This window comes from Podarcis melisellensis (assembly GCF_964234715.1).
Source record: "Podarcis melisellensis genome assembly, chromosome: 12".
NCBI lineage: Eukaryota > Metazoa > Chordata > Lepidosauria > Squamata > Lacertidae > Podarcis > Podarcis melisellensis.
Window position 1 is genome coordinate 26,255,619 of NC_138544.1, and position 25,735 is coordinate 26,281,353.

Here is a 25,735-nt window from a genome sequence, read left to right on the forward strand (position 1 = left end):
GCCGCCGCCGCCGCTGCTGCCTTACGCACGACGGGAGGCTCTGCCTTCAGGGCTCGTGTTGATGACGCGCGGGCGTCGGCAGGCAGCCTCGCTGGGCGAGCGCGAGCGCTCTCCGAACGGCTCTTTCCTAAGACGTCAGCAGCCCGCTGGCCGTTGGTGGAAACGAAAAAACAACAAACCGCTTCGGCGCGCGCAAGAGCCGTTGGGAGCGGCCGTTGAGGAGCCGCGGCGAGGCTTCGAAGCGCCGTTTCCTCGCTCTTCCAAACTATGGCGTGACTTTCCAGAGACGACGACGTGTAGCAGCGCCGTCCTCCTGCCCAGGTCTGCTCAGCAACGGGGGCTGTTGAATTCGGTGGGGGTTTCTTCTCCTACGAGGAAGCGGCGGCGGGTTAAGACCGCAGGCAGCACGGGAGCGCCGCGCTAAATGATGGCAAAACCCGTCAGCTTTCGTGGAGCCGACATCGTCAGATGAGCCAAGAGTCTGTGTATGACAGAAATTTGGCAAGCACTGTACGTCATAGTGCACTGTCAGCCCCCAAATGCTGCAGGGTTAGCTAGGAAAAACACATGAACAGGTCTCTTTTTGTTTTATTCCTCCACCCTCACCCGTAACTCTCCTCCTGATGGTGACTTTCCAGGTTCAGGGGACGCTTAAGTTCCTGGGGAGCAAAAGCACGCAAAGGCTATTTGCCTTGTGCGGCAGCTATGGGCTTTTGGTAAGCAACTACTCATGGCTGTAGCCAAGGGGGTTTGGTGCCGCCCCCAAATCAAGTAAATCAATAAAAAATACTAACTGAGGTTCTGCCTCACTAACTTAAAGCCTGCCACCCCAACATAAATCCTGGCTACGCTCATGCGACTACTTAGGATTCCCACAGTGGCTATTGCCTACTAGATGAGCCTTTTATGCCAAGGCAGTAGGGTGGGTCTTACTTATTTCTTTATTAACTTTATATGCCACGCTTCATCCAAAGATCACGTGTGACTAAGTTCACATTAAGAGCCCTGAACAGTAATATAGAAATAAGATTATACATCAACATTTTGTCGTTTTGACTCTAAATCCAAATAGAGATGCGAGTGTGTCAATGTGGTTCTCTTTTTCTTTTCTTAAAGTTGTACCTTGTCTTTACTTGCTTTTTCTTCTTTGGAGACTTCAAATGATAGGAACCGTTTCCCAGCAGCAATCACTTAACAAATGTCCAAAGAGCAGTGTTTGTTCTAGGTTTAGTTTATAGATCTCTACCCCTCTACTTCTTAACTTGCACTAGAGTTTAGATTGGTGCCTTTTTCAAACCATGCCTTCGGCTGTCAAAGAACAGCCGTATGAAATAGCAGAGATTAACCTCAATGAAAAGCAATGTGCACTGGAAGTTGGCTTCCATATCTACTACTTCCAATGCTAACACAGACTTGAAAGTAACTTTCATGCACCTTGATTTCTATTCCTCACAACTCTATTGGCAGCATTCAAAAATGTTGTTAAATGAGAAAAGTGTACAATAAGAGCACCCACAGATATGTGTTTGCTCCTAAGTACTAGGTTTTTTTATTTGATGTATTTTTTTTTTACTATTACTAAAATTCAGAAGCAGGTTAAATTAAAAATACATAAAAGAACAGCAGAATAAAATATGCAAAAACCAATAAAATCATCATAGGCAGCAGATTTACCCAAACACCTGGGTGAACTACTCTTCAACTGGTACCAAGAGTTGGTGCCACTTGTATTTGAGAAGCAAGTGAATTCAAGGCACCTGTAACAAGAATCCTTTTTTCCATCTTGGCACATATTGAATTTCAGGCAAATGTGGCACAATCAAGGCAGCATTCCACATCAATCTTAATGTACAGGCAGGTCTATTTGAAAGCAGACACTCTTGTCAAGTATTCTATTCTATGTACTACTTCATTGTCAGCCCTACAAATTGCTGCCTTAAAGAGTTTCTTCCTCTACTTGTGTATTCATAAAATTTGCATAGATTTCTTTTCTATCTTTTAATATGGACTCCCACATTAGAATGAGCTTTTCCTTGAATGAAGAATACAATTGGGAAAGGGCTGGAACTTTCTGGCTCTTCCCAGCCAAATTAAATTTGACAGATCTTTTATTACCAAAGATAATGTTACTGATTTTCCCTAAAAGATAGTCCAAGTTATGGAAATAAAGTCTCTTCACATATGTTAACATGGACTATTAAATTAACACTTCAAGACCACCTTAAGAAAAACATATTTATTTAACAAAGTTTACTGACAACAAGCCTCACTGAGGTATGTTTCCAAAAAAATTGCTTCTACTTAGCAAAAGTAATCAGTAGGCAAGGTTTATCAATACATTATTTGTTAATACACAAAAACAGTCCAATAAAACTTGTTGCACCGAGTCCATTTACTAAGAACTGACAATGAATCAGTTTTGTCACACAATGTCTAGTTACGTAACAGGGATATATCTAGAATTAAGGAAAATGAGTTTTCATACTGGATGGTCCATATTTGGACTGATGGAAGTTAAATGTGCACTATATGGGAAGCCCCTTTAAAAACAAAGTTAAAACTAGCATCTGCTAGATTTAAGTTTCTTATTGATCAAATTATTCCATTTTTGGCAAAAGGTTTGAGGGGAGGGAAATACTTTAAAACATAATATAAAAAATGTGCTTCAGAATTTGTTTAAAGACCCAACATGAAAAAATAGTCATTTTAAATATTAGACTTGCATCACGCTGCAGGTATGTGTATCACTTTAACATAGTATTAAAGGCAGTATTACAAGGTATACAAAAATGTACTTTAAATAATATAGGATGTTCTCAACCTAAAGCACATATTATACCCCAAACAAGTTTTTGCACAACTCCTAAGTCGTTCACTTTCTCACATGTAAGCTTATGTCAATCTTTTTACAGTACACACTATGCAGTTTTTGGAACTTCAGATGCATATTCAATCAGGCATGTAAAAAATGGTATGAATTTTGATCTACCCCAATGAGAACAAGGAATTGGAAGGAACACATTCTAAACAAACTTATTTCCTGGGTTTTACTTTGGCTACAACTTATTAGACTGCAATTAGGGACAAAACCAATGAATGGAAATTACCTGGATGGAATTGCCACTCCAACTATTCCTAACACCACATTTACTTTCTCCTGTAAATGAACAGCTGCCTTCTAGTATGCCTAGGTAGGACTCCTGTAGAGAGGTGCAGTATGTACCCTCATCTGCACAGTAAATATTTTAGGAAGTAGATGCACTAATGAAAAAACATCATATCCCATGCACATGGTGGACAGGACATAGTGGAAACATACCACAGGTTTGTGGCTTTGCACAGATGGCATTAAGAACATGGAGGAGGGAGTAATTGCCTGTTGCCAGTCACCATTCCAGTTGCGTGAAAGATGCTCATATAAGATATGCCCCTAGTTATCTGAGCCTGCTCAGTACCATAAATAGTTAGAAAGCACAATATGTTTCACTCAGTAACGATACCATCCTGTGGGGGACCTGCATTGAAGTAATGCAGTATCTCTCTTTGTAGAACAGATGTTTCAGCAGAACAGATGTTTGTGCAAAGTTACTCCAACTAATAGGGTTTGTTTCATTCATTTTTGCTACCTGAAGATTTTAATTATTTCAAACTCTGAAAAATGAAGGTTACTAAAAACAATAATCTCTTGTTGGAATATTTCACAATATACTTAGACAGCAGAGTTTGTGGCAAAACTGCACAAATACATCTTAAGGAAACTTCCATGTGTCTTCAATCTAGGGTTGTAGATTCTTGAATTACTTCCAAAAAATAGAACTTTGACAAGCAAATCCACCTTATACACATAGTGGAGATAAAGTGAAGGATTTCGTCCAAAAAAATTCTGTAGTACCGACATCTTGACAAGATGAAATTGAAATGCAGAAACATCATTAAGTAGCAATCCTGAAATCTTCATGTTTCTAGTGTCTCCTCATTTGCTCCGCAAGTATCAACTACACAGATTAAACAGCTGGTCACTGGGAAAGCACGGACTTTAGAGTTGGCTATCCATTTATCAGTTTCAGTATTATATTCAAGGATGTGCCCCAAACGACCTACACCCTGAAAGCCTGCTAAGACATAAACTATGGAACCCACAGCAGCACATTTTACAGTCACACCTTTCCATGGCATGGGAGAGACCATCTTCCACTCATTCACTTTAATGTCATAATATTCCACATTGTCTAAGCCACCTTTAAAGAGAAGGGAAAACACACAGATAAGTATCAACCATGGTTTCTCAAACTTCAGCATAGTGATCATTTGAGATACAGAATCCTTCCCAAGTGGAACTTCCTCTAGTATGGTGAAGTAAAAGCAATAACAATAGCTGCAAGGATGGTTTGAAAAATTTAGCATCTAAAATTATCTGGGACTTAATAACTGAGGAAAGGAAACAAAATCCAAGGTTTGAAAACAAGATCAAAGTTATCGCAGGGTGATAATTCCAAATTTACATTGTAATCCTAAATGACTACTCAGAAGTAACTGCCATTGAATACAATGGCACTTACTCTGAGGTACGTAGGTATAGAATTGTTCTCTTAAAAGTCTCAATTTCCACTACTTTAAGGAGAAAATATTTTAATTTTCTATATAGATGGTATTTAACCCTATGTATAGGACAATCCCAGTCATGATGAATATATGCTTTGTAGATGACTTTCATATATGGGAGAGTATGTAAAATTACAGTGTACTGGTAGAGAAGTGTTTATTTTAAAAAAATACTCTACATGTGATACTATTAACAGCAAAACTGCAGGTCTGGACAAGTCTGGTCAAACAGCAAATATCTCATATTCACTCTTCCAGTGAGGCATGACTGCAAGACTCCTTCCACTAAACACCCTAAAAAACATGCAGGGACACAGCTCATTCTGCCATTAAGCTGATGGTCCAACAATCTTCACCAGTCAGTCGACTTGAAACTGTCACATCCATCCAGAGCTGGCCAATTTTGAGAAGCTGTAGCTGGCACAATTATTGGTACATCTTACCTTTGGCACAGCAGATTTTAATAAAAAATATTAATTACCTAAGCCATTCTGCCCCCCAACGGCAAATATTTTGTCTTTCACAAACACAAGTCCATGATTTTTTCGGGCTTCAAGCATCGGACACAGCTCTGTCCATCTGAAAATATTTAAAGCATGTAATTTTAAAAACACGTTCACTCAATTTCATACCATGAGCAGTTCTTTTTCCATCAAGTAAATACCATCAAGTAAATACCAAAATTGCAGAGAAGGGAATTTATAGTTAACATGATTTAGTTCCACTATTGCGAAAGCATGCCAGAGGAACTGTCAGTTAAAATGGAGCACAGATCTAAGCTAATTTTGGTTGCTTAAAAGCTCTTGCTCCTTATAAAAATACGTGACATAATAAACGGTAGAACAATATTAACAACAAACAAAATTCACAGCATCTGAAATATCTAAAAGGCTTTAAAACCTGATTTAAAAGTTTTAACTGCCCTCCTAATGCAAGCAGTGAAAGAGCCTCACAAATCTGCCAGGGACAGGCACTCCAGAAGAAGTTGCATTTGTGTAATTGGCCTGTAGATGGTTAAACACACAATAAAATTGATTGAAATCAATACATACGTTTCTGTTGCTGGATCATAAACTTCACAGGAATTCAAGACTCTTCCAGAAACATTGTTTCCTAAACTTCCTCCACATACATATATGAGACCATTTGCCTCTACCATCCCATGACTGCATCGCTGAGTCAGCATACTGGGCTTTGTGTGCCAACTTTCTGTTCTGGTATCATAGCATTCAAACAAATATAATGCAGAGTTTCCTTTAAATAAAGAGACAAGCAAACTGATTTAGAGAATATTTGGAGATTCTATGAATTACATGCAACATTGCAATAAGGTCACTGTTGTAATTTGTCTTCTAGTGCAGCAGTTGAATGCTTCACATGACACTTCAAGCTGTACGGTTTTAAGGTTATGTTTTGCAAAGCAAGGTACGTGATCCTATATACAAGCAACCTTCCTATGATACTTATAATCCTTTAAAAAAATCTTTTCTATGCCATCTGCATCCAAAATATATACAATTCAGGAAACAAAGTCTTCCTTTGCAGCAATAGCATAATCCACATGGAACTGCCTATTTTCTGATATCACTACTCGCAGTCCTGCTCTGAATGCCCTGGTATCAGAGATTAAGCAAGTGGATATCTGGTATACTCCTCTCTCAGTGCTGATGCTCAGACTTTGAACCACCCTTTCCAGAGATGTTGACTTGGCATTCTCCGTTTTATCCTTTCGGCTCCAAGCCAGTTTTTTTTCAGGCAAGCCCTTAAGGAATGGAAGAGAATGAAGCAGCTCCTGCATTACTGTTTAGCTGATGTTAAATCTATGAATGTGTTCTGTTTGGTATTTTAGGTTTTGGCTATTCTATTTTTGTTGTTTGAATTTTTGTTACCTGCTCTGGCTTTCTTAGATAGAAAGATGCCACATAACAGAGCACTGGTGTTTTCCTTTTTGAACGTGAATAAATACCGAAAAGGTTGGAGACCTTCTCTCACAATCCTCTCAACATGGCAGCAAAGCTAGAACCACAGAAGGAAGACACTCTCCCCATAATGTGTGCAAACTGGCAAAACTATTAGGAAAGGTGGACTGAGCTTCACTTGCTGCAACAGTCCAATAGATCTGTACTAGAGATACACGTTATGAAGCAAGTTTGCCTCACAAAGCTAATGTGGGAAATGAATTTGCAGGGGAGAACTAGTGGGCATTTAATCTATCCCACACATGTTCATTATCCCCCGCAAATGCTCACTATCTATGATATCCCAACTGTAGTATTTTCTGAGCTGTCCCACAAAAATACAAGTGGGCATAGGGTTGCAGCCTGGGGGTGAGGTAAACCATGAACTCTTGCTTTCTGTACCAGTTGTACTGTAAGTTACAGATAAATGTCAGATATATACAGTACTTTCATTTCCAGATTTAGGTGGCTAAATGAAGCTGACATGACAAATATCCCTTCTAAAAATACACTGTTGTATCCAATACCAGTCATACTAAGACTAGTCCTATTGAAATTCAGGGGCATGACTAACTTAGCTCCATTAATTTCAAAGAGTGTATTCAGAGTAGAACTTACTGGATACAGTTCACTGGTTTTTTTGTTTTTTGCTCTATGTTTTAAGGCCCACATTGGATAAGCTGGCTTCTGAGTTTTGGCAGTGAGTGCCATTTCTTTTTTAAAGTAAAATGCAATGGCAACATTAGGGTGCCACACACGACTTCTACTTTACAGACCCACCAGCAGACCCTTCGAGTGTCTTACCTACTTCAGAACCACCAGATGTATATATTTTACCCTCTGCTGCACAAGCTGCAAGGCTATCCCGAGGAGTTGGAGGTCCCAGCTTGGAATACCAGCTGTCTTTCACAACATTGTAACAGTCCATTCGCTTTATAGGAAAAAGTTGGGAGCCGCCCAAAATATAAACCACGTTGTCCCAGAAAACACAAGCTGCATCCCTCCGCTTTTCAAAGGGACATCGGATGTCTGTCCAGCTGTAATCCTGTATGAGAAAAGATTGGTGTTTGGGAGAGAATACTGCACTGTGTAAATTCTTCAGAATTCTGAGACCATTGTTATTTATTTATTTGTCCAATGAAGCTGGTGTGGCATACATGGTTCTTCCCCCTGTCCATTTTACCCTCAAAATTACGTTGTGGGGTAATTTAGGCTGACAGATAGTGACTCTCAAAGTCATAGAAGCTTTATAAAGAAGTAAGAACTTCAACTTGCATGCTCCTCGTCTTAGTCCAACACTCTAACCACTATGCTTTTATAAAAATAGACAGTACCTTGATAATAGTACACCACATTTGTACGTTGGGAAGCGATGTGGAGAAGAGCCTGGAAAGCTGTCTGCTATCTAGCTCCTGGTATTCTCCGAGTGGCCTTTCCCAACCAACTGTCACTATTTTGCTCTGACAGGAGTTTTAGTTTTCACAATTTTTTTTTCTCCCCTTGTAGCATGCCTTTGCTATTTCACTGCATAGCTTTCATTGATTTTAATGTTTTATGCAAACCGCTTTATGATGTCTGCCTGAAAAGTGGTGTACGGTATCTTAAATAAATAAATAAATGTGAGTTTACGGAACGGTGGAAAACTCGTTTGCATGTATTACAGTGGGTGTTGGAAAAAAATGGGGCTTAGATCTAATAGGCCACTGTTACAGTCTTTACCACTGTTTTATTACAGGTGGAATCCTGTCTGCAGCGGACACACTGCTCAGACAACATCATAATTATTGAAAACTTCCTTCACACCTGTTTGCAGAGATTAATTATGTTAATGTGTTATCTTCACATCTTCCTTACATTTGGGGCATCAACAATAATTAACTGGAGGAGAGGGGTGGAGAGGAGGGCAAAAGTAACCAACTGAGAATCTGTTTTGAAAAACTCCTGGCTGTTATTAGTTGGCTTGATTTTAAAATTCAATAGATAAATGGAGTCAAGAAAGAGAACAGAACAATACAAAAAAGTGTTTAGAAGAAAATAGCAGATCTTAAGGAACAGAATCAGATAAAATAGAACTGGGGAAAATTTGTTGTCATGGCAACCAAGAACTCATTCTCCATGCTACAAATGATATATAATGTACCTTCAATTGGTTTAACTGTAATAAACTACAAATGGTGCTGCAAAAAACACCAGCAGAGTCATCAGTAGGGTTGAAAATGTATACAAACACAGCCAAATTTGAGCAACTGGGATAAATTAATGGAAATTAATGCACATTCCAAGAACCAGATAGTTACAAAAAGCACCAGAAAGCAGTAAGATCCTAGCTATATCACAGTCAAAGTACAACACAACACTACATTCTTTAAAACTGTATTTTTTATTTTTAAAAATTGTTTTTAACTGTTTTATGGGGTTATTCAGCTGTTTATGTTTATATTTTGTTTATGTATTTTGTGCTTTATATTGTGTTTTATATTGTAATCTTGTGAACCGTGAGACCTGTGGGTATAGGGCGGTATATAAATTTAATTAATAATCATAATAATATTGCCTGAGCCGGCATACCTGTGTATCCACTGTTGTATCAAAAACCTCAGGTATAAATAAGATGATCATCTAAACAAGATTCTATTTACCTGCACTATCTCAATGGGATGTTCATTCATGTGCTTTTCTCAATCTGGGTGCAATTAGTCACGTGAAAATATATTTTAAAACAACTGATAGAGCATTTATCTGCCAATATGTTGAATTGCAGTGAGTAGGAAAAAACTGACATTTAAAAATATAGTCAATAATCATTATAGCTTTCTAGTCCAGCAACATCTTGCACTAGCAGAGGCTGACAGAACATCTTCAAAAGATAGCAAGCATAAGATGACAATTCAGTAACTCCCACCCCAATAGACATTGCTGAGGCACCACAGCAAGGATTCTGAAAGCCATGAAACAAGTAACTAATGCTCACTTTTAGGTTGTTCAAATAAGAGGGGCCTTCACTCCCACAAAGCATCCTTCTGACAGACTACTCCATTTGCTGAAAGGATCACAAGAGGGGGATTTATTGGGCTTGGAGGACATACTTCCTCTCAGACCAGTTTTCCCCATTTCCCCATGTGAGTTTTCACAGGATTCAAATGTGTTACTTTAATAATGATCAACTATTTGGGGATTTTAATTTATAAACGACCATACAAAATAGAAATCTATTTCTAGCAACAATGAAAGCCCATACGTAAGTGTAAGAAACTTTAAAGTTGCCATAGAAACCTCAAAATAGCTCTGCACTACAGAAAGTTCCCTGTATCATCTTGCTATCCCTTATTACATTGTTCCTTACAACCTGTCCTCCCACAATTTAACAACAAAAACGCTTGTTTTGTGAAATCTCACAAGTGCAAGAACAAACTAATTTTATATCTATTCTCATATCTATATCTGTAGTGATGAAACTGGTTATATAATGAAAGAGATGATGAATTTTTCGGCTACACACTATCTGTTGAAATTCTGAAAGATCAGAGCTACCTTTGGATTAAAATACCGACATGACTGTGGCTGTGAGCCACCAAACAAGGCAATGCGGTAATCATGCTTTTTTCTTCGCGGTCGAGTGCCATCCACCAACTCTTCTCTGTCCTCTGGAGAAAGCAGATGGTATCTCATGCCACCTAAACCAGAAGGCATACACAATGATTCCATGTAATTCTAAGAGAAATCTGTTTCCAAAGCAAGGATAGACAAAAATTAAAGAGGAGGGGAAAAAAATAAAAGTCTGTTTTTAACCATTTTTCAAAAATCACATGCAACCTCTGAAATACAGAAAGGCTGCCACAAAAAAAAAAAATGATGCAGTGTCTTTAAAACATGTTTCTATATTCACTGATATGTATAAAGTACCTGTACAGTGAGACAAACTGATTACCATGGAATTAACCTCTCAGAATATTATCCCACTAAGTATGTCATCAAATACACTGGGAAGAAACATCAACATCCAATATGTTTTAAATAATCAAAGCTTAGTATCTATAAAATATTTCTTACTACACCTAAACAAGAACACAGCTTAAAGGTTTTATCCAGTCTTTCCTCCTTTTTCTTTCTTTTGACTTAGCATATACTTGAGAAGCAGCCCGGATCTGCATTGAAGACACAGATGGTGGTGCGTAGGTTTACTGTTCTTCAACAGCTGAGAGAAATGTCATTACTCAGGCTATTTTTGTATAGATATTAATGTTCTTACCAATTATATCTGAAGCCTAAGAAATCTGAAACATACGAGCTGGTTTTAAAGGCATACTGATCCTTCCAATAACTTTTTTCCAGGTATTAAGGTGGCTTTTGGTAATGAATACTCTAGTATCTTCTATTTTGCATCTTAAAGTGGGGCCCAGTTTATTGAAATAGGTTACTTTAGCGAAGAGGAGGGTGGGATGATTTGGTGGGGGTGTTTTCCTGGGGTTAAGTGAAAGGTGGATGGATGCTGGCTAGCCACCAACCCATGGCTGCAGTAATCAACAGAAGGAAAGGGGGAAGGAAGATGTTGATTATGCTTGTCTTTGTACAGGATTCCCAGGATCATTGCTGCCATTCCCCCACTCATCCAAATAGGACATGCGGATCACAGAAAAATCCTAGAGCACTTTCTTCATCTTCACTCCAGCTGCAACAAAAAGTGCTCAAGGGCCCAAAGACAAACAAACTTGAACTTGTAGCCGAGGGAATTCTACAACCAAGGTGCCAACACAGAGAAGGCCTTCTACTATTATTAAGTGGTGGGGAAAACTGGAGTCAGACCGTGGGAAATCTAAATTGCTATAATGGGGGAAATGCAGACTTCCAGATTCCCTGGTCCCAGACCATTTAGGGTTTAAAGGGCAAACAAAAAAATTCAATTACGCTCAAAAGCAAACTGAAAGATAGGTGAAGCCCTTTAAACACTGGAGGACTGTGTTCACCGTTGTTGTTGGCATCTATCTCAGGAGACAATGGAGGAGTGTGTCTTTAGGGGTAAAGTCAAACTGTTGGAGAGATATAATGTCTGCTGTGGCTGTAGAGACTGATGCAGGAGAGACATGTTTTGATGCTGACTGGTTGTGCTGACTGACTGTCTCTAGGTACTCGGTCATCTCCAAGGGATTTCCATGCTGGGGGATTGATATTGCCATCATTCATGTCATGTTTGCATACCCCTTTGTAACACAAGAGTTGGTCTGTCAATGGGCCTGGTGTCTGAAGCCAGCTCCCTGTAGAGCACGTCTTTGGGGATCCTGCCATCTTCCATTCTGTGAACATGACCAAGCCACTGAAGACTTTGAGACAGGAGTGCTGGGAATGTAGGCATGGGAGAGCACAACTTTGAGATTCTGTCCTGTCACGTGATGCCCAAAATCTTCTTGATATAGGAAATGTGGAAGGCTTCTGGTGATTGTAGGTTGCCCACGACTCACTTCCATAAAGCAGTGTGCTCAACATGCAAGCAGGGCTGCCTGCTTCAATGGGTGTTTGGAGCCCAGAGTATCACTCGACAAGCACCAGGAAAACTACTGCACCAGCAGAACTACTGTTATACAAATCAATGGTGCAATTGCACTCAGAAAAGGGCAACTGTGATCAAGGGGATAGATCAACTCCCCTGGGAGGAGAGGTTGCAGCATTGGGGCCTCTTTAGTTTAGAGAGAAAGCAAGTAAGAGGTGACATAGAAGTGTATAAGATGAACCATTGTATGGGAAAAGTGGATACAAATAAGTCCCCCCCTCCATCTCATAATACAAACTCATGGACAACCAATGAAGCTAAATACTGAGGATTCAGGACAGACAATAGTAGTTTTTACACAGTACACAGTTATGCTATGGACTTCACTCCCACAGGAGGCAGTGATGGTGACCAACTTGGATGGCTTTAAAAGATAGTTATTTATGGAGGATAAGGGTATCACTAACCACAAAGGCTATGTTCTGCCTCCACAATTGGAGGCAGTATGCTACTAGTTGCTGGAAACTACAGGAGGGGACACTGTTCTTGTGCTCAGCTCCTGCCGTTAGGCTTCCCATAGGCAACTGGTTGGCCACTGTGAGAACAGGATGCTTGACTAGATGGGCAACTGGTCTGATCCAGCGGGCTCTTATAATTTTATGAAACTCTGAAGTGACCCATAATTGCTCAAAGCTGTCCCATAAGGAGAAGGCATTTCCTTATTTTAGTATCCACTGTTCAAGGCTGTGACACACAAATGAGATTTTTGAAGGTGGGAGACTCTGGACCATGAAGCTCACATAGTTTGCAATTTATTAGACATAGTTCTAACTGCAGGAAACAGAATGCCAATATTAAGGGCTACTAGTCAGCTTTGATTCAGCTTCCTGGCACAGAGAGAACAGGGTTAATCCTACCTTTCTTTTGTATTTACATGCTAAAATGCATTTAAATAGAATAAGCAGTTCTTAATGAAAAAACTTTACAGAGAGTTGAGACAACATGGAAGATAAACTTACTGATAACCATTTTGAGGCACTCAGGGTTGTCCTGGATAAGTGGCTCAGCTTGTACTGTTTTACTGAGGAAATTCTTTGAAATTAAAGGAAACCTGACTTTAGCAAGAATGTCAACCATGTAAGGCTGACGGTTTGGCTCGTCATACTTCAGCCACCTGACGGCAGCATCATAAACCTAGAAATAAGAAAGAAAAATACATCTGTGTACTTACAGTAGCAGCCATCTATAGAACCAGGAAATTGATAGCTCAGCTGTTACAAAAAGGAAGTCTAATTTAGGATCTTCAAAGGGCTTTTAAAAATAATTACTTGCTATACCTTATATTGCCAGTTAGATGGGTTTAAGTCCCTCATTCAGGAATGGCTAGGAAGAAATCCCAAATTTAAAAGCTGCTTCTGATCTCCTGAGATAAAAAAATTCAGAGCCATGACTATTCAGAGTTGTGAAACTACAAGCAACAGCTGAACTAAGATAGACCAAGTTATTTTATGATAATTATTACAAAGTGAACATGCATGTGTAAATTGGAGTGAAATAACTCACAGGGCTACCACTTACCTGGAAAATAAAAATTTACTTTAACATATTTCAGCCACTGAAACAATTTTTATGTCCCCCCACACTAAATGGGAACCACCACACTGAAAGGATCTAACTTTGTTTCAGTGAAAATTTCACACTTTCTTGAAGCACTTAGATAACGTGGAAAAATCCCAGATATAGTAGTAGCTATGCTATTACCTTTTGGTCCTTCATAGTAACTACTCTCAAGGTTTTTAGAAAGAGTCGCTTCAACTGTCAAATATTACACCATGATATCCAAGAATGAGATAGAAAACCAACTACAAAACTGAGAAAACGCCACAAACAGCAAAAAGGAGGAAAAAATACCAGATACCAGAAAGTCTCAATCTGTTTTGGAACAAATATTTCCTTGAGGAAACTTTTTAAACAGCTTTTCTCATAAAAAATATAGGATACTATAGTGACACCTACTTCAAGCACCTGATGTTCCAGCCTTTTTTCCTGCCAATAATTAATTAAATACTGATCCTTTAGTTTTGATGCACTTAAACACTCCTATATTTGAGGCCCTTCTGTTTTTCACATTACAACTCCCCATGCCACTTTGAAGGCTACTCCATTACGTCATTTGACTTTGTGGAGAGATGAGACCTGAAAAGCTGGAGAATCTGGTTGGAAACTCATACAGGCACTAAAATTTTGCCAGCAATTATTTGCATTCCACTTTTGACAGGAAATGTTTCCACACAGATTGCATATTTACAGCAAGATAGCTAAAAGCGCAAACCCTTATTTCAGATTCAAGACTAAGATAGCTATGAAACTGGACCCTCACCTGATCTTCTGCTCTTACAGTTAGTGTGTCTTGATTCAGGAGATGTGTTACACGTTTAACATCTAGCTGCAGAAACTCGTCTGTCTTGTAAACCTCTGTGAAATGCTGGTGGATAAAGTCATCTGCAGTAGCCTTGAGCTCTGGGCAGTCAAGACACTCTGCTAACACACTTATACCTAGTGCAAGATAGTAAAAAATTATGAAAAGATGTTTAAAATTCATGAAAAAGCATATTGGTTGGAATTAAACTTTGTGCTCTTACGAATGTTACATCTGCACAAGCATTGCAGCTTGATAGATGGAACGCTCACTCTTGCCCCCGCCCTTTTGCTGTTCTGGGGGTTATCCCAATTCCCTCCAGCCTGTTTCAGGGCGGGTGAGGGGGAAAGCCCCCTTGCGCAGAGTTTCTGTTGACAGAGCAGAATGCTGCTCATTTCTTTTTTTATGTGAAATATGTTATTAATAATTTAATATGTTTTTTTCCTCTTCAGTGGCAAAGGTAATGACCCGAATAGTTATCTTGAGAAGTAACATAATTGATGAAATCTATGAATTTGTTATGCACTAAGTACTAGAGAGACAATGATGTCATGTTAGCAACTTGGAAGAAAGTCTTTAACAGTAGTCACATTCTATAGAAGGCAACAGTTCAGTCTGGCTTATCTGAAAGCTAATCAGAGGTGGCAGGCACTGTAGCAGTACTATACGCATGACAAATACAGTTTCAAACCATAAAACTTGTTTTCCAATAGAATACATGAAATTAGCAAGACTGTCCTAAAAATGAAATAATTAAGGACCCAAAGTGCCAATTTTGAAAAATATCAAGAGTTCTTAGAAACAATATAGAGTGAGCCATCTTACCAAGACAATTTGAAGCATCAACTTGCTCTTTTAAGAAGTCCACACACATTTTTTTCACAGGTTCAATTTGATATTGATTTGCAGCATCTAACAATGACTGGACATTGTTGCTGTTTACGGAAATTCTGAAAAAAGTAGCAACATTACTATGACCAAAACATTTTCAACAAGAACTGGGAACATGATAATACACATACTAGATTAAATTAGGATTTCCAACCACTAGAACAGCAACACAGTATGTTACAGGCAGATACAGTAGTACCTGTTGAACAAATAATTAAAATAGCATTAATTCACTTAACAGCTTTTCTGGGCTTCACATGAAGCTATCTGATGGGCAGATATTAAGAGTTATAAATAAACCTACCTTGCAGTATAAGCAAACTCCACAAGCTGCTCAATAATATCTGGCTCTGCATCTTTTAACTCCACTTCGTAAGACTTTGATTCAATCATATTTGCTGCAATTAGATACATAACACCATCATCTAACCTGAACAACAATTCCACCCCTGCACCCACATCTCAGAGGACCTGCTGCTCTAATTTAAGGGGGGGGGACAGTTGTAATGGAAGTTGTTAAGCGAACTTCAAGACAATTGCAGAGATCAGTTACAAAATGAGCAGCAGAACCTAGAATTGACCAAGCTGGTATCTAGATTTAAATGTATTAACAACTGTTTTCCTAATTCCGTATTACTTATAGAAATCTTATTTACAGAAAAACAAGTACTCTAAGAATAGGTGTATCAAGGACTTCTGGTCTCACAAAACTACATCCCAGTCTTACATACATTTCAACCCAGCTCAAGATAGGAATGGGAACCTGTGGCCTTCCTGTTGGACAACTCCCATCATCCCTCACTATTGGCTGTGCCAGCTGAGGCTGATGGGAGAAAGTCCAAGAACATCTGGAGGGCTACAGGTTTCCCTATCTTTGATGTAAAAATTAAAAAATAAAAACAGACTGATCCTAGTCACACTTCAGTGCATTGCACTTAAGTTGCTACCATGGTATTCTCAAACTGCAAAGGAGACAAAGCTGCAGAACTCTACCTCTACAGGAAAATTCTCCAAAACATTTAATTAGAAAAGATGAATTAGTGTGGTATGAACGAGTTCTGACCTTAGAAACATCTGCACCTAAAGTTAGATAAAAAGAGGACACCTTTTTTTTTTAAAGTCTTTTTTAAAGACATTTAAATATTAAGCTTGGAGGTCACAAATATGCCAGTCTCTCTGAAGCAGGTGTATTTTTGGCAAGTCTTATATACTGACTGCATGTGAGAAAGAGTTTTAGGAAGACAAGTGGAAAATCAGTGGCTTCACTGGTTCACACGTAAGACATGGTAAGTCAGTGTGTGGCTTACTGTGACCACACATACATACTGGCTCCCACCGACACCATGGGTGCTTTACTCCTCCCTAGACATTTTAGGTCAGTGCGGTGGCAGTTAAGCCATGTTTTTGCTAAGTGTGTTGTCTGATTCTGGGGCTGTTGTTAACATCTGTCCTCAACCATCTGTGGCCAAAGCTTGTCCTTTGGCTACAAATCATGATTGAGGAGAGACCTGAACTATGATCCAGGGGTTGGATGGCACACTAAGCCAAATCTTGGTTTAGCTGCTGTACCAACCTAAAAAGCCTAGGAAAAAGCAAAGTGGCTGCAATCGTCTTCTTGGGAGACAGTATATTCATGCTAAGCCATGGTTTGGCTTAAAGCTGTTCTCCTGCATGGTGCTACTAAGCTGCACTTGGGCTGACAGTTGGTCCAGCAACAGAGATGAAAGACAAGGAAGAAATATCACTATAAAGATAACTGGACAAGATTCAAGAGTTTCTACTTATATGTTATTACACCAAATCTCCCTTTCTTTGCAGGCCCGCAATGTTATCAACTCAGTACATAAGCTTGTTGCCAAATGGTACCTTGAATCTACTGCAGGTTGCCGTTACCACAATGGAATGTCTTATCTGCCAGGGGGTTGGACTAAATGACCCTCGGGGTCCCTTCCAACACTACAGTTCTATGATTTCAATTAACTGCTTGGCTGTAGCTTGCTCTTACAACAATACACTTGTCCCAGTATGCAAGAAGGAGAAACACACAGAGTGGATATTGTATTAATTATGGACTAAGGTAGAGGTTTTTTAATTGCGGTCGCCAACTTGGAGCCTAGAAATCTCCACATAGTCGCAACTGAACCTGTGCCAGTAGCAAAATGTGCCTGGCTAATTTTGAACACTGCTGGTCAGTAGATGATGATGATTTAAACCAGTAGAAGTTGAGTAGCTGAAGACTTACTGGTAAACATCAAGTTAAAGAAGTGACTTGCTGAAGCAAGTACAACACGATGAGCTGGGATCTTCCTTTCCTGGACCATGAGAATGACATCACAGAGTGTTTTCTAGCACACAAAAAAGTCAAAAAGATGACAAAACATGTAATATTTCATAGTTTCAGAGAAATGTGTAGAAATTCTTATTTTTTTGCTAAACTAGTGACCTACAGAAATGTACAACAAACACTATTGAAGACAAAATCACCATTTTTCAAAGGAGCTCAAGGCAGTGTATGTGATTCTTCCTCTCCTCATTTAAACCTCACAACCCCCGTGTGAAGTAGGTTAGGCTGAGAGGCAATGACTGGCCCAAGTTCATCCACTGAGCTTCATAGTGGCGGGAATTCAAACTCTGGTCTTGTAACTGAATTACATTTACAACATGAACTATTACAATTTTGCTGCTCTTCAGCTCCAAGTATGTGAGATTTTTGTATACAGTTTGGCAAACCTACATTGTAAAATTATGCCTATCTACTCAGAAATAATTCTTACTTAGTTTAATAGGGCTTACTTCCAGGTAAGCATGTAGAGGATTGCAGGCTTAATACTGTAGCCAGCAACACATACTTAAAATAGCAGTCATTGTCCCAAATGCTTATGGAAGGTCTAAATAGAAACATGTAGAACATTTGCTTCTTTCTTTATTGCCATTTCCACAATAGACCAAAATAGCAGAGTGACTAATGTGTTAGTTAAGTAGCTTTTAAATGAGACCAGGTTCTTTAAAAGTACTCTCTCCTTATACTTTAATGGATGCTCTCATTATTCTGTCCTTATTTAAAAGCTGCTGAACTAATTTCTAAAGGTAGAAAAAGAAAGACATTGACAATTATTTTTCTCTGTTGTGGAAATGACAATGAAGGAAACTTAATATTTTCCAGTTGTCTCCATTTAGACCTCCAACTATTTGGGAGAAAGACTACCATTTAAGTGTTTATCGTTGCTAGAATATTAGCCAATGTGTGTAGCATTTTTAACTTGAAATATAGATAAGCACCTCAAGGCAACTGAACAAGAGCAAAGCTGTTACTGAGCTAAAATATGTTAATGGTCTTAAAATTGGTACAGTAGCAGCTCTAGCAAGTAATAACAATACAAATCACCACTAAGGCAGATTATGAAGAAAATTGGCTGCATTCAACTCAGTGTAGACCCATTGAAATGAATGCCCATTACTTAGGATTAATTGTAATAGGTCTACTCTGAACAAAAGGTGAATACAAGCCACAGGTTAGCAAGGCAAATATTAAGCCTCATAGATCAGTAGACTGGTACTACCCAAACACATCTGTTAAGTACATGATTGAACTAGCAGTTTTCACCCCAGTTTCATAGTCATACACTAGTCATCTTCACTGAACACATGACTAACTTGTACCTTCTGGGAGGGGGCTGATGGTGGTGTTACCTCCAACCACTATTTCCACTACAGCTTGCCAGCATTTGTAACACTCCAACCCCTACAGCCTGTTAACAGTTGTTCTGGTAATAGCTTTCCTGTACAAAAAGATAGCTATTAACTCCTATGCCAAGCATAGGCAAACTCGGCCCTCCAGATGTTTTGGGACTACAACTCCCATCATCCCTGACCACTGGTCCTGTTAGGGATGATGGGAGTTGTATTCCCAAAACTTCTGGAGGGCCGAGTTTGCCTAGGCCTGTCCTATGCTGTTGTGATCACCTTTCTGTATCTCTAGAATACTATCCACTTGGGTGACATATCCTAGAGATAAAAGGAAGATGAATCTGAATTAAGTTTTCACATTTGCCAGGGTAACAGAAGTTGGGAATATTCTCATTTTTCCCCAGTGCATCCTTGTGGGTGGAACAACAAAGAGTTGCACCAGATAAATGAGCAAAGAATGCAACGGGATGGTCTTGGCTTCACATCAACTGCTCTGTGTACCAGAGATCCATTGCAGCATGGTAGTGCCCAAACATATGGGACTGCACTACAAATCCTGATGCTTGCTCGTTCAAATCTCGCCTCTGACAGGAACTCAATAGGTAGTCAAGTTACAAGAAAGGAGATTCCTTCTCAACACACGGAAGAACTTTCCTGACAGTAAGATCTGTCAGTGAAAGTCTCCCTCGGGAGGTTGTGGGCTCTCCTTGGAGAGGTTGGATGCCCATCTGTCACAGACGCTTAGCTGAGATTCCTGCATTGCAGCGGGTGGGATTAGATGATCCTTGGGGTCCCTTACAATTCTATGATTCTTAGGCAAGGCGTCATCCGTGAGCCTCGTCAGCCTTCAAGCACCTCTGCAATATGGGAGTCCTTACTGGCCTACTTTACAGGGCTGCTGTAAACAGCAACAAAACAATGCCAAGCACTTTGTGTTAGCTGTGCCCCCCCCCCGCCATAGGTTTCTTCTCCAACTCCTCCAGGTTCACAAATGCCCAGGTGCCAGGCTCGTGGTCAACCCCACGGGAGGGGGGAGATAGAAACATGTTCCTATTGGACCCCACAGGTCAAGGAGCCCTAGGAGGCCGGTCACCCCACACCCCGCCTTACTTGCTTCCTCATGGTGTTCATGACCCCCATGAAGCTGGCCAGCAATTTGGCTTCTTCCCGGGCGGCGAGTTTCTTCTCCGTCTTCTTCTTGTTGCTCTTCTCCGACGCCGAGGCCGCCATGCTCCCTTCCCCTTCCCTCGCCTCCCTCTCGCCGGCGACGAACCGAAGGCTTCCCCAACCGACGCCCGGTCATAAACGGCAGTCAGCCAGGCTCCAACGGCCAACGCAAAGCGGCAGCCCCGGCCTCGCTCTGCGGGAAAAAAAGGGTCTCCCTCCGCCCAGCAGTTGCAGGCCCTCTTCCTACACCCCCAAATATAGGCTCCCCTGGCCAATCAGGAGGCAGCTCGCGCACTCGCTGTCCGCCAACACAAGTCCGCCCCTTCTCGGGAGCCGGCGAAGATTCAGCGGGTGGGAGAGGTAAACAAAGAAGGAGCCGGCGCGCCGTGACGTCACGCCGAAGCGCACGACCTGCCCGAGACAATGAGAGCGGGGGACGTGAGGAGGTGGAGGGTTGTGGGTAGGCGCCAGGTGCGCATGTGTGGATGTGGGCAGGTTGGTCCCTGAAGCGTGTCAAAGCAGCTCGAGTCTTCCCGAGGAGGGTGGGTCGCTCAGTCGCCCAGTATAGAAACACTCAGGATTGTAGAGATACGCCTCTTTCGTAAAGGAGGTGGCTCGGCAGAACACAGGAAAAGCACTGGCCCGTCTGTGGTGTGCGCTGCCTGCCGGAGGCTCCGCTCCACTGTCCCCGTAGATGGTGCTGTGGGTTAAACCACAGAGCCTAGGACTTGCAGATCAGAAGGTCGGCAGTTCGAATCCCCACGACGGGGTGAGCTCCCGTTGCTCGGTCCCAGCTTCTGCCAACCTAGCAGTTCGAAAGCACGTCAAAGTGCAAGTAGATAAATAGGTACCACTACGGCGGGAAGGTCAACGGCGTTTCCGTGCGCTGCTCTGGTTTGCCAGAAGCGGATTAGTCATGACTTGGAAGCTCCCTCGGCCAATAAAGCGAGATGCGCGCCGCAACCCCAGAGTCAGCCACGACTGGACCTAATCATCAGGGATCCCTTTACCTTTACCTTAGATGGGAATGGCAGGGGTTGGAACCAGGACCATCTTCTTCGGCATGAGAAGTATGTGCAGATCATCTGAACGCATACAGTGATCCAGAAGTGGAGGAGGAGGAGGAGGAAGGGCAACATCTATCCCCAGTAGGGGCTGAGCTGGGAGCAGAGGTTTAAAACTCCAACCACCCCAGCACCCTACTTTTATTATTGGAGGGAGCAGGTGGCACTGTGGTCTAAACCACTGAGCCTCTTGGGCTTACCGATCAGATGGTCGGCGGTTTGAATCCACTTGACGGTGGTGACCTCCTGTTGCTCTGTCCCAGCTCCTGCCAACCTAGCAGTTTTAAAGCATGCCAGTGCAAGTAGACAAATAGGAACCACTGTGGCGGGAAGGTAAACGGCATTTCCGTGTGCTCTGGTTTCCGTCACGGTGTTCCATTGCGCCAGAAGCGGTTTAGTCATGCTGGCCACATGATCCGGAAAGCTGTCTGTGGAAAGCTCCCTTGACCTGAAGCAAGATGAGTGCTGCACCCCATAGTTGCCTTTGACTGGACTTAACTGTCCAGGGGTCTTTTATCTACAGTGGTACCTCAGGATGCGAACGGGATGCATTCAGGAGCCCCGTTCGCATACCAAACGGGATCCGTTCCGGAGCCCCGTTTGCATCCCGAATGGAACGCAAGACGCGACGGTGCGTCTGTGCGTGCAGCATTTCGCTGCTTCCGCACATGCACGTGACGTCATTTTGAGCGCATGCGCGAGTGGTGAAAACCGGAAGTAACACGCTCTGTTACTTCCAGGTTGCCGCAGAGCACAACTCGAATGCACTCAACCCGAAGCACATTCAACTTGAGGTATGACTGTATTTTTATTCTTCCTTCTTTCTGCTGCCAAAACCAGTGGGGTCTTGGGCCCCTCAGAAAAATATTGTTACAGCCAGTGCTATTTTTCTAGAAAAAGAGGTGCCAGAACTTACCACGAACACCTCCCTTGTTCTCTTATAATGGCAATGGTGCCCACCTGAGAGGTAGGTTCAAGTGAGTTTTGGCCGCAGAAAAGCCCTGGTTACAGCCACCCCAATCTCCAGCCAGTGGTGCAAGATTCCATGGATTGCAGGTGCGCTTACCAGCATCTGTGTTCCCTTTTGGGACAATGGGGCACAATAGAGATGTGGTCCCTTAATCACATACACAGGCCAACAAGACCAATCCTCCCCCCCCCCGCCCGACAACATACGAATCAATCTGGCTAACTTAACTCAATTCCTTGGGCCCTCTGATCTCTCGCTCTGCCATAAAAAAAAATAAAACACCACGCCAGTCATGCCAACTTGGATTACATAGTTGGTATAGAGTCAGAGAGGGACGCAGGTGGCGCTGTGGGTTAAAGCCTCAGCGCCTAGGACTTGCCGATCGAAAGGTCGGCGGTTCGAATCCCTGCGGCGGAGTGCGCTCCCGCTGCTCGGTCCCAGCGCCTGCCAACCTAGCAGTTTGAAAGCACCTCCAGGTGCAAGTAGATAAATAGGGACCGCTTACCAGCGGGAAGGTAAATGGCGTTTCCGTGTGCGGCTCTGGCTCGCCAGATGCAGCTTTGTCACACTGGCCACGTGACCCGGAAGTGTCTCCGGACAGCGCTGGCCCCTGGCCTCTTGAGTGAGATGGGCGCACAACCCCAGAGTCTGTCAAGACTGGCCCGTACGGGCAGGGGTACCTTTACCTTTACCTTATAGAGTCAGAGATAGGTGGGACTAGTGGCCCGTTTGTTCTGGTTGATACGGATACATTTTAGCTTCTACAACCTGAAAATATGGACTATCTACTAGGAGGCATGCAGTTCTTCCTGGATGCTTGTCCATCCTGGCTGGTGATGTCTGCCCGAGCTGGGCTGGGTGTGTGATCTCAGAAGTCCTCCTGGATCTCTCAGAGGCTTTCAGTATCATAGATTCTGAATCAGCTGACTGGGTTGGGCCACAGGTTCTGCTACGATTTTGAATCTTCTGTCACGGAGCCAGATCTGATTGCTACTCCAAGACATTCAACAGATGGCTTGGCATCAGTGCTAGGAACTCACCCACTCTCTCTACGAGGGAAGCAGCCATTGCTATTGAAGCTGCTGTGCCGGAAAATACCACCTGCCCATGGGCATAGCCAGGGAGGGGCACCTGCCCCCCTAAATCAATAAAAATACATAGCAAACTAAGGTTCTTCTGCCCCCATCAAAAGGCCTGCCGCCCCTAACAAAAATCCTGGCTATGCCCATGCACCTGCCCCATGCAAAACGGTTGTGTAAAGTACTTGATTGGAGTACACCTTGGAGAGCTGACCACATCTCCCTAGCACACCTGCACAGAGCTGTAGTAGTAAGCAGCTTGAAGGGTTTTTGGGATGTTGTTTTACCTGTTGTGTGATACAAATCTCTGCTTGCATCATAAAAGCTAAGCTTAGAACTGATGGTATCATTAAACAAAATTTATCTCTTTGAGATCTTCTCCAGTGGCATCTTTTACAAGGTTGAATGCACAGTTACTCCTCAGATGGCTGCAAGGTATTTATTTAATATATTTCTACCTCTCTTTTAGGGTGACCATCACACGGTGATTTTTTAAAAATGTTAAAAACAAAACAATTGAACAAGATTCAGACAGTAGAGGATCAGGAGCATGCAAGAGGATCAGTAGAATGCTGGGTGAATTTATAGTTTTAAAAAAGTATTCTAGGACTGCATAAAGACCACAAGAGAAAGGGTCCAGGCAAAGAGAGCCAAGTGGGGTTGCATAAACTACTGTGTGTACACACTGCTAGCAGTAAAAGGCAGGGTGGTGTTTCCCTCATCTGAAGTCAAAACCTGCTTTCACCAGTAGATGTCATTATAGCAGTGGTAATAGAGATATAACTCTTATAAGATAGCCTGGTGAAATAATGAACTTAGCCAAATAAATGAAAAAACCAAAAATGTTTTTGTTACAAACCTGTTGCTGGATTAATTGAGATCACTCCTTTTTTTTTAATTGAGCAAAACATTTGTACTCAGATAGGCTAACAAATTAATCGACCAAATGTTGCAGCCCTGATTCTTTATACTTGTATGAGTGTTGTACATGCAAACTGTTCAGTGGCACAACGGGTCAGTGTGCCTGGCTGTTAACCAGAAGGTTGGTGGTTCGAGCCCACCGAGGGACGGCTGGACTCCTGCATTGCAGGGAACTGGCCTGGATGACCCCCGGGGTCCCTTCCAACTCTACAGTTCTATAATTCTGTGCAAGACTCCATTCCCTGCACTAGTGTGTGACAGGTAAGGGACTGGAGGAGGTGCTGGTAAATTGACTTATCTCCTGGAATTCCACCAACACACAAAGAGCAACACAAGGCCTTTGAAGAAGCCAGTAAGGCAGGTGTGAGGAACCTTTGAGCATCTAGATGTTGCTGAACTACAACTCCCATCACCCCTGGCCATTGGGCATGCTTGCTGGGTCCTGTGAGAAATTGTAGTTCAGTAAGTAACACCTGGAGAGCCAAGGTTTCACCACACCTGCAGTAAGGCAGCAACTACAATGCAACAGCACTATGACAATTATGTAATAAGCTTGTTTGTCTCCACTCCATAAGCCCTTACATCTGATCTATCCATTACTCCGCCCACCTTGAGAATCCACAATAATAAAGGACCCCTGGATGGTTAAGTCCAGTCAAAGGTGACTATGGGGCTGTGGCACTCCTCTCGCTTTCAGGCTGAGGGAGCTGGCGTTTTTCCACAGGCAGCTTCCCAGGTCGTGTGGCCAGCATGACTAAAATGCGTCTGGCGCAACAGAACATAAAGAAGGAAACCAGAGCACACGGAAACGCCATTTACCTTCCCACCACAGCGGTACCTATTTATCTACTTGCACTGGTGTGCTTTCGAACTGCTAGGTTGGCAGGAGATCCACCGTACAACAGTGGCACAGAACAACTGATGTGTGCAATCAGATTATTTGATTGCAATCTTAAGTAGTTTCAGGCGGGAATAAATCCCATTAATGACAGTGAGGATGTATTTCTGAGTAAATTTCATAGTATGTAACTACACCCACCCACCCACACTGTTGTAAATCTCATTTGTGTTAGCATGTGTATTGTTTTCCCAAGGTGCCCTTCTATGTTCTGTCGTGTAAGACTCCATTTGAAAACGCTGAGGAAATCCTCCTACCATTGTCTCTTCATAAACAAGCTCCCACACCCTCTTTTCATCTGAATTGATGAGTCACATTAATCAGAATTGAGGGAGCATTTTTACTATGATTATTGTTACCTGCAGCTTTGGCACTGTAAAGCTGTTCAGTAATCACTTTAATGCATTAAGTGAAGAGAAAATCTGTAGAGAACATCAGTAAAGCAGCAGGTTACCTGGTATACATAGGCCAGTGTTTCCCAACCTTGGGCCTCCAGCTGTTTTTGAACTACAATTCCCATCATCCCTGACCACTGGTTTTGCTAGCTAGGGATGATGGGAGTTGTAGGCCAAAAACATCTGGAGGCCCAAGGTT

General features: G+C 41.9%; 1 protein-coding gene and 1 long non-coding RNA gene across 4 annotated transcripts; one reads left to right on the forward strand and one right to left on the reverse strand.

Annotated features, from left to right (window-relative positions):
• The first annotated feature begins 181 nt into the window (after window positions 1–181).
• LOC309353821 lies at window positions 182–17,591 on the forward strand. 3 transcript variants are annotated; one of them, XR_014162021.1, is made up of 6 exons: window positions 182–321; window positions 5,959–6,027; window positions 8,296–10,246; window positions 10,681–10,728; window positions 11,134–11,303; window positions 17,174–17,591. It is a non-coding gene; the product is annotated as an uncharacterized lncRNA (long non-coding RNA). The 3 variants fall into 3 exon arrangements; XR_014162022.1 differs by lacking the exon at window positions 11,134–11,303; XR_014162023.1 differs by lacking the exon at window positions 17,174–17,591 and having other exon boundaries at window positions 11,134–13,165.
• Window positions 2,222–20,872, reverse strand: KLHL7 (kelch like family member 7). Its single transcript, XM_081883271.1, has 11 exons — window positions 20,153–20,872; window positions 17,598–17,700; window positions 15,660–15,753; window positions 15,290–15,414; window positions 14,426–14,601; window positions 13,065–13,239; window positions 10,092–10,234; window positions 7,365–7,605; window positions 5,655–5,856; window positions 5,084–5,181; window positions 2,222–4,238 (listed from the first exon to the last, which is right to left on the reverse strand). The coding sequence occupies exons 1-11, from the start codon at window positions 20,270–20,272 to the stop codon at window positions 3,955–3,957; spliced, it is 1,761 nt and encodes a 586-aa protein (XP_081739397.1). The 5' UTR covers window positions 20,273–20,872; the 3' UTR covers window positions 2,222–3,954.
• Window positions 20,873–25,735: the final 4,863 nt, after the last annotated feature.

What these genes read in the sequence shown, in the direction of transcription:
- KLHL7 (XM_081883271.1), bottom strand. Translation starts at nt 20,272, where the DNA reads ATGGCGGCCTCGGCGTCGGAGAAGAGCAACAAGAAGAAGACGGAGAAG. An exon ending in TGATGCTTCAAATTGTCTTG is followed by an intron (nt 14,602 to 15,289) that starts GTAAGATGGCTC and finishes ATCTTGCACTAG; the next exon opens with GTATAAGTGTGTTAGCAGAG. An exon ending in TGGGGGGCAGAATGGCTTAG is followed by an intron (nt 4,239 to 5,083) that starts GTAATTAATATT and finishes TTCTCTTTAAAG; the next exon opens with GTGGCTTAGACAATGTGGAA.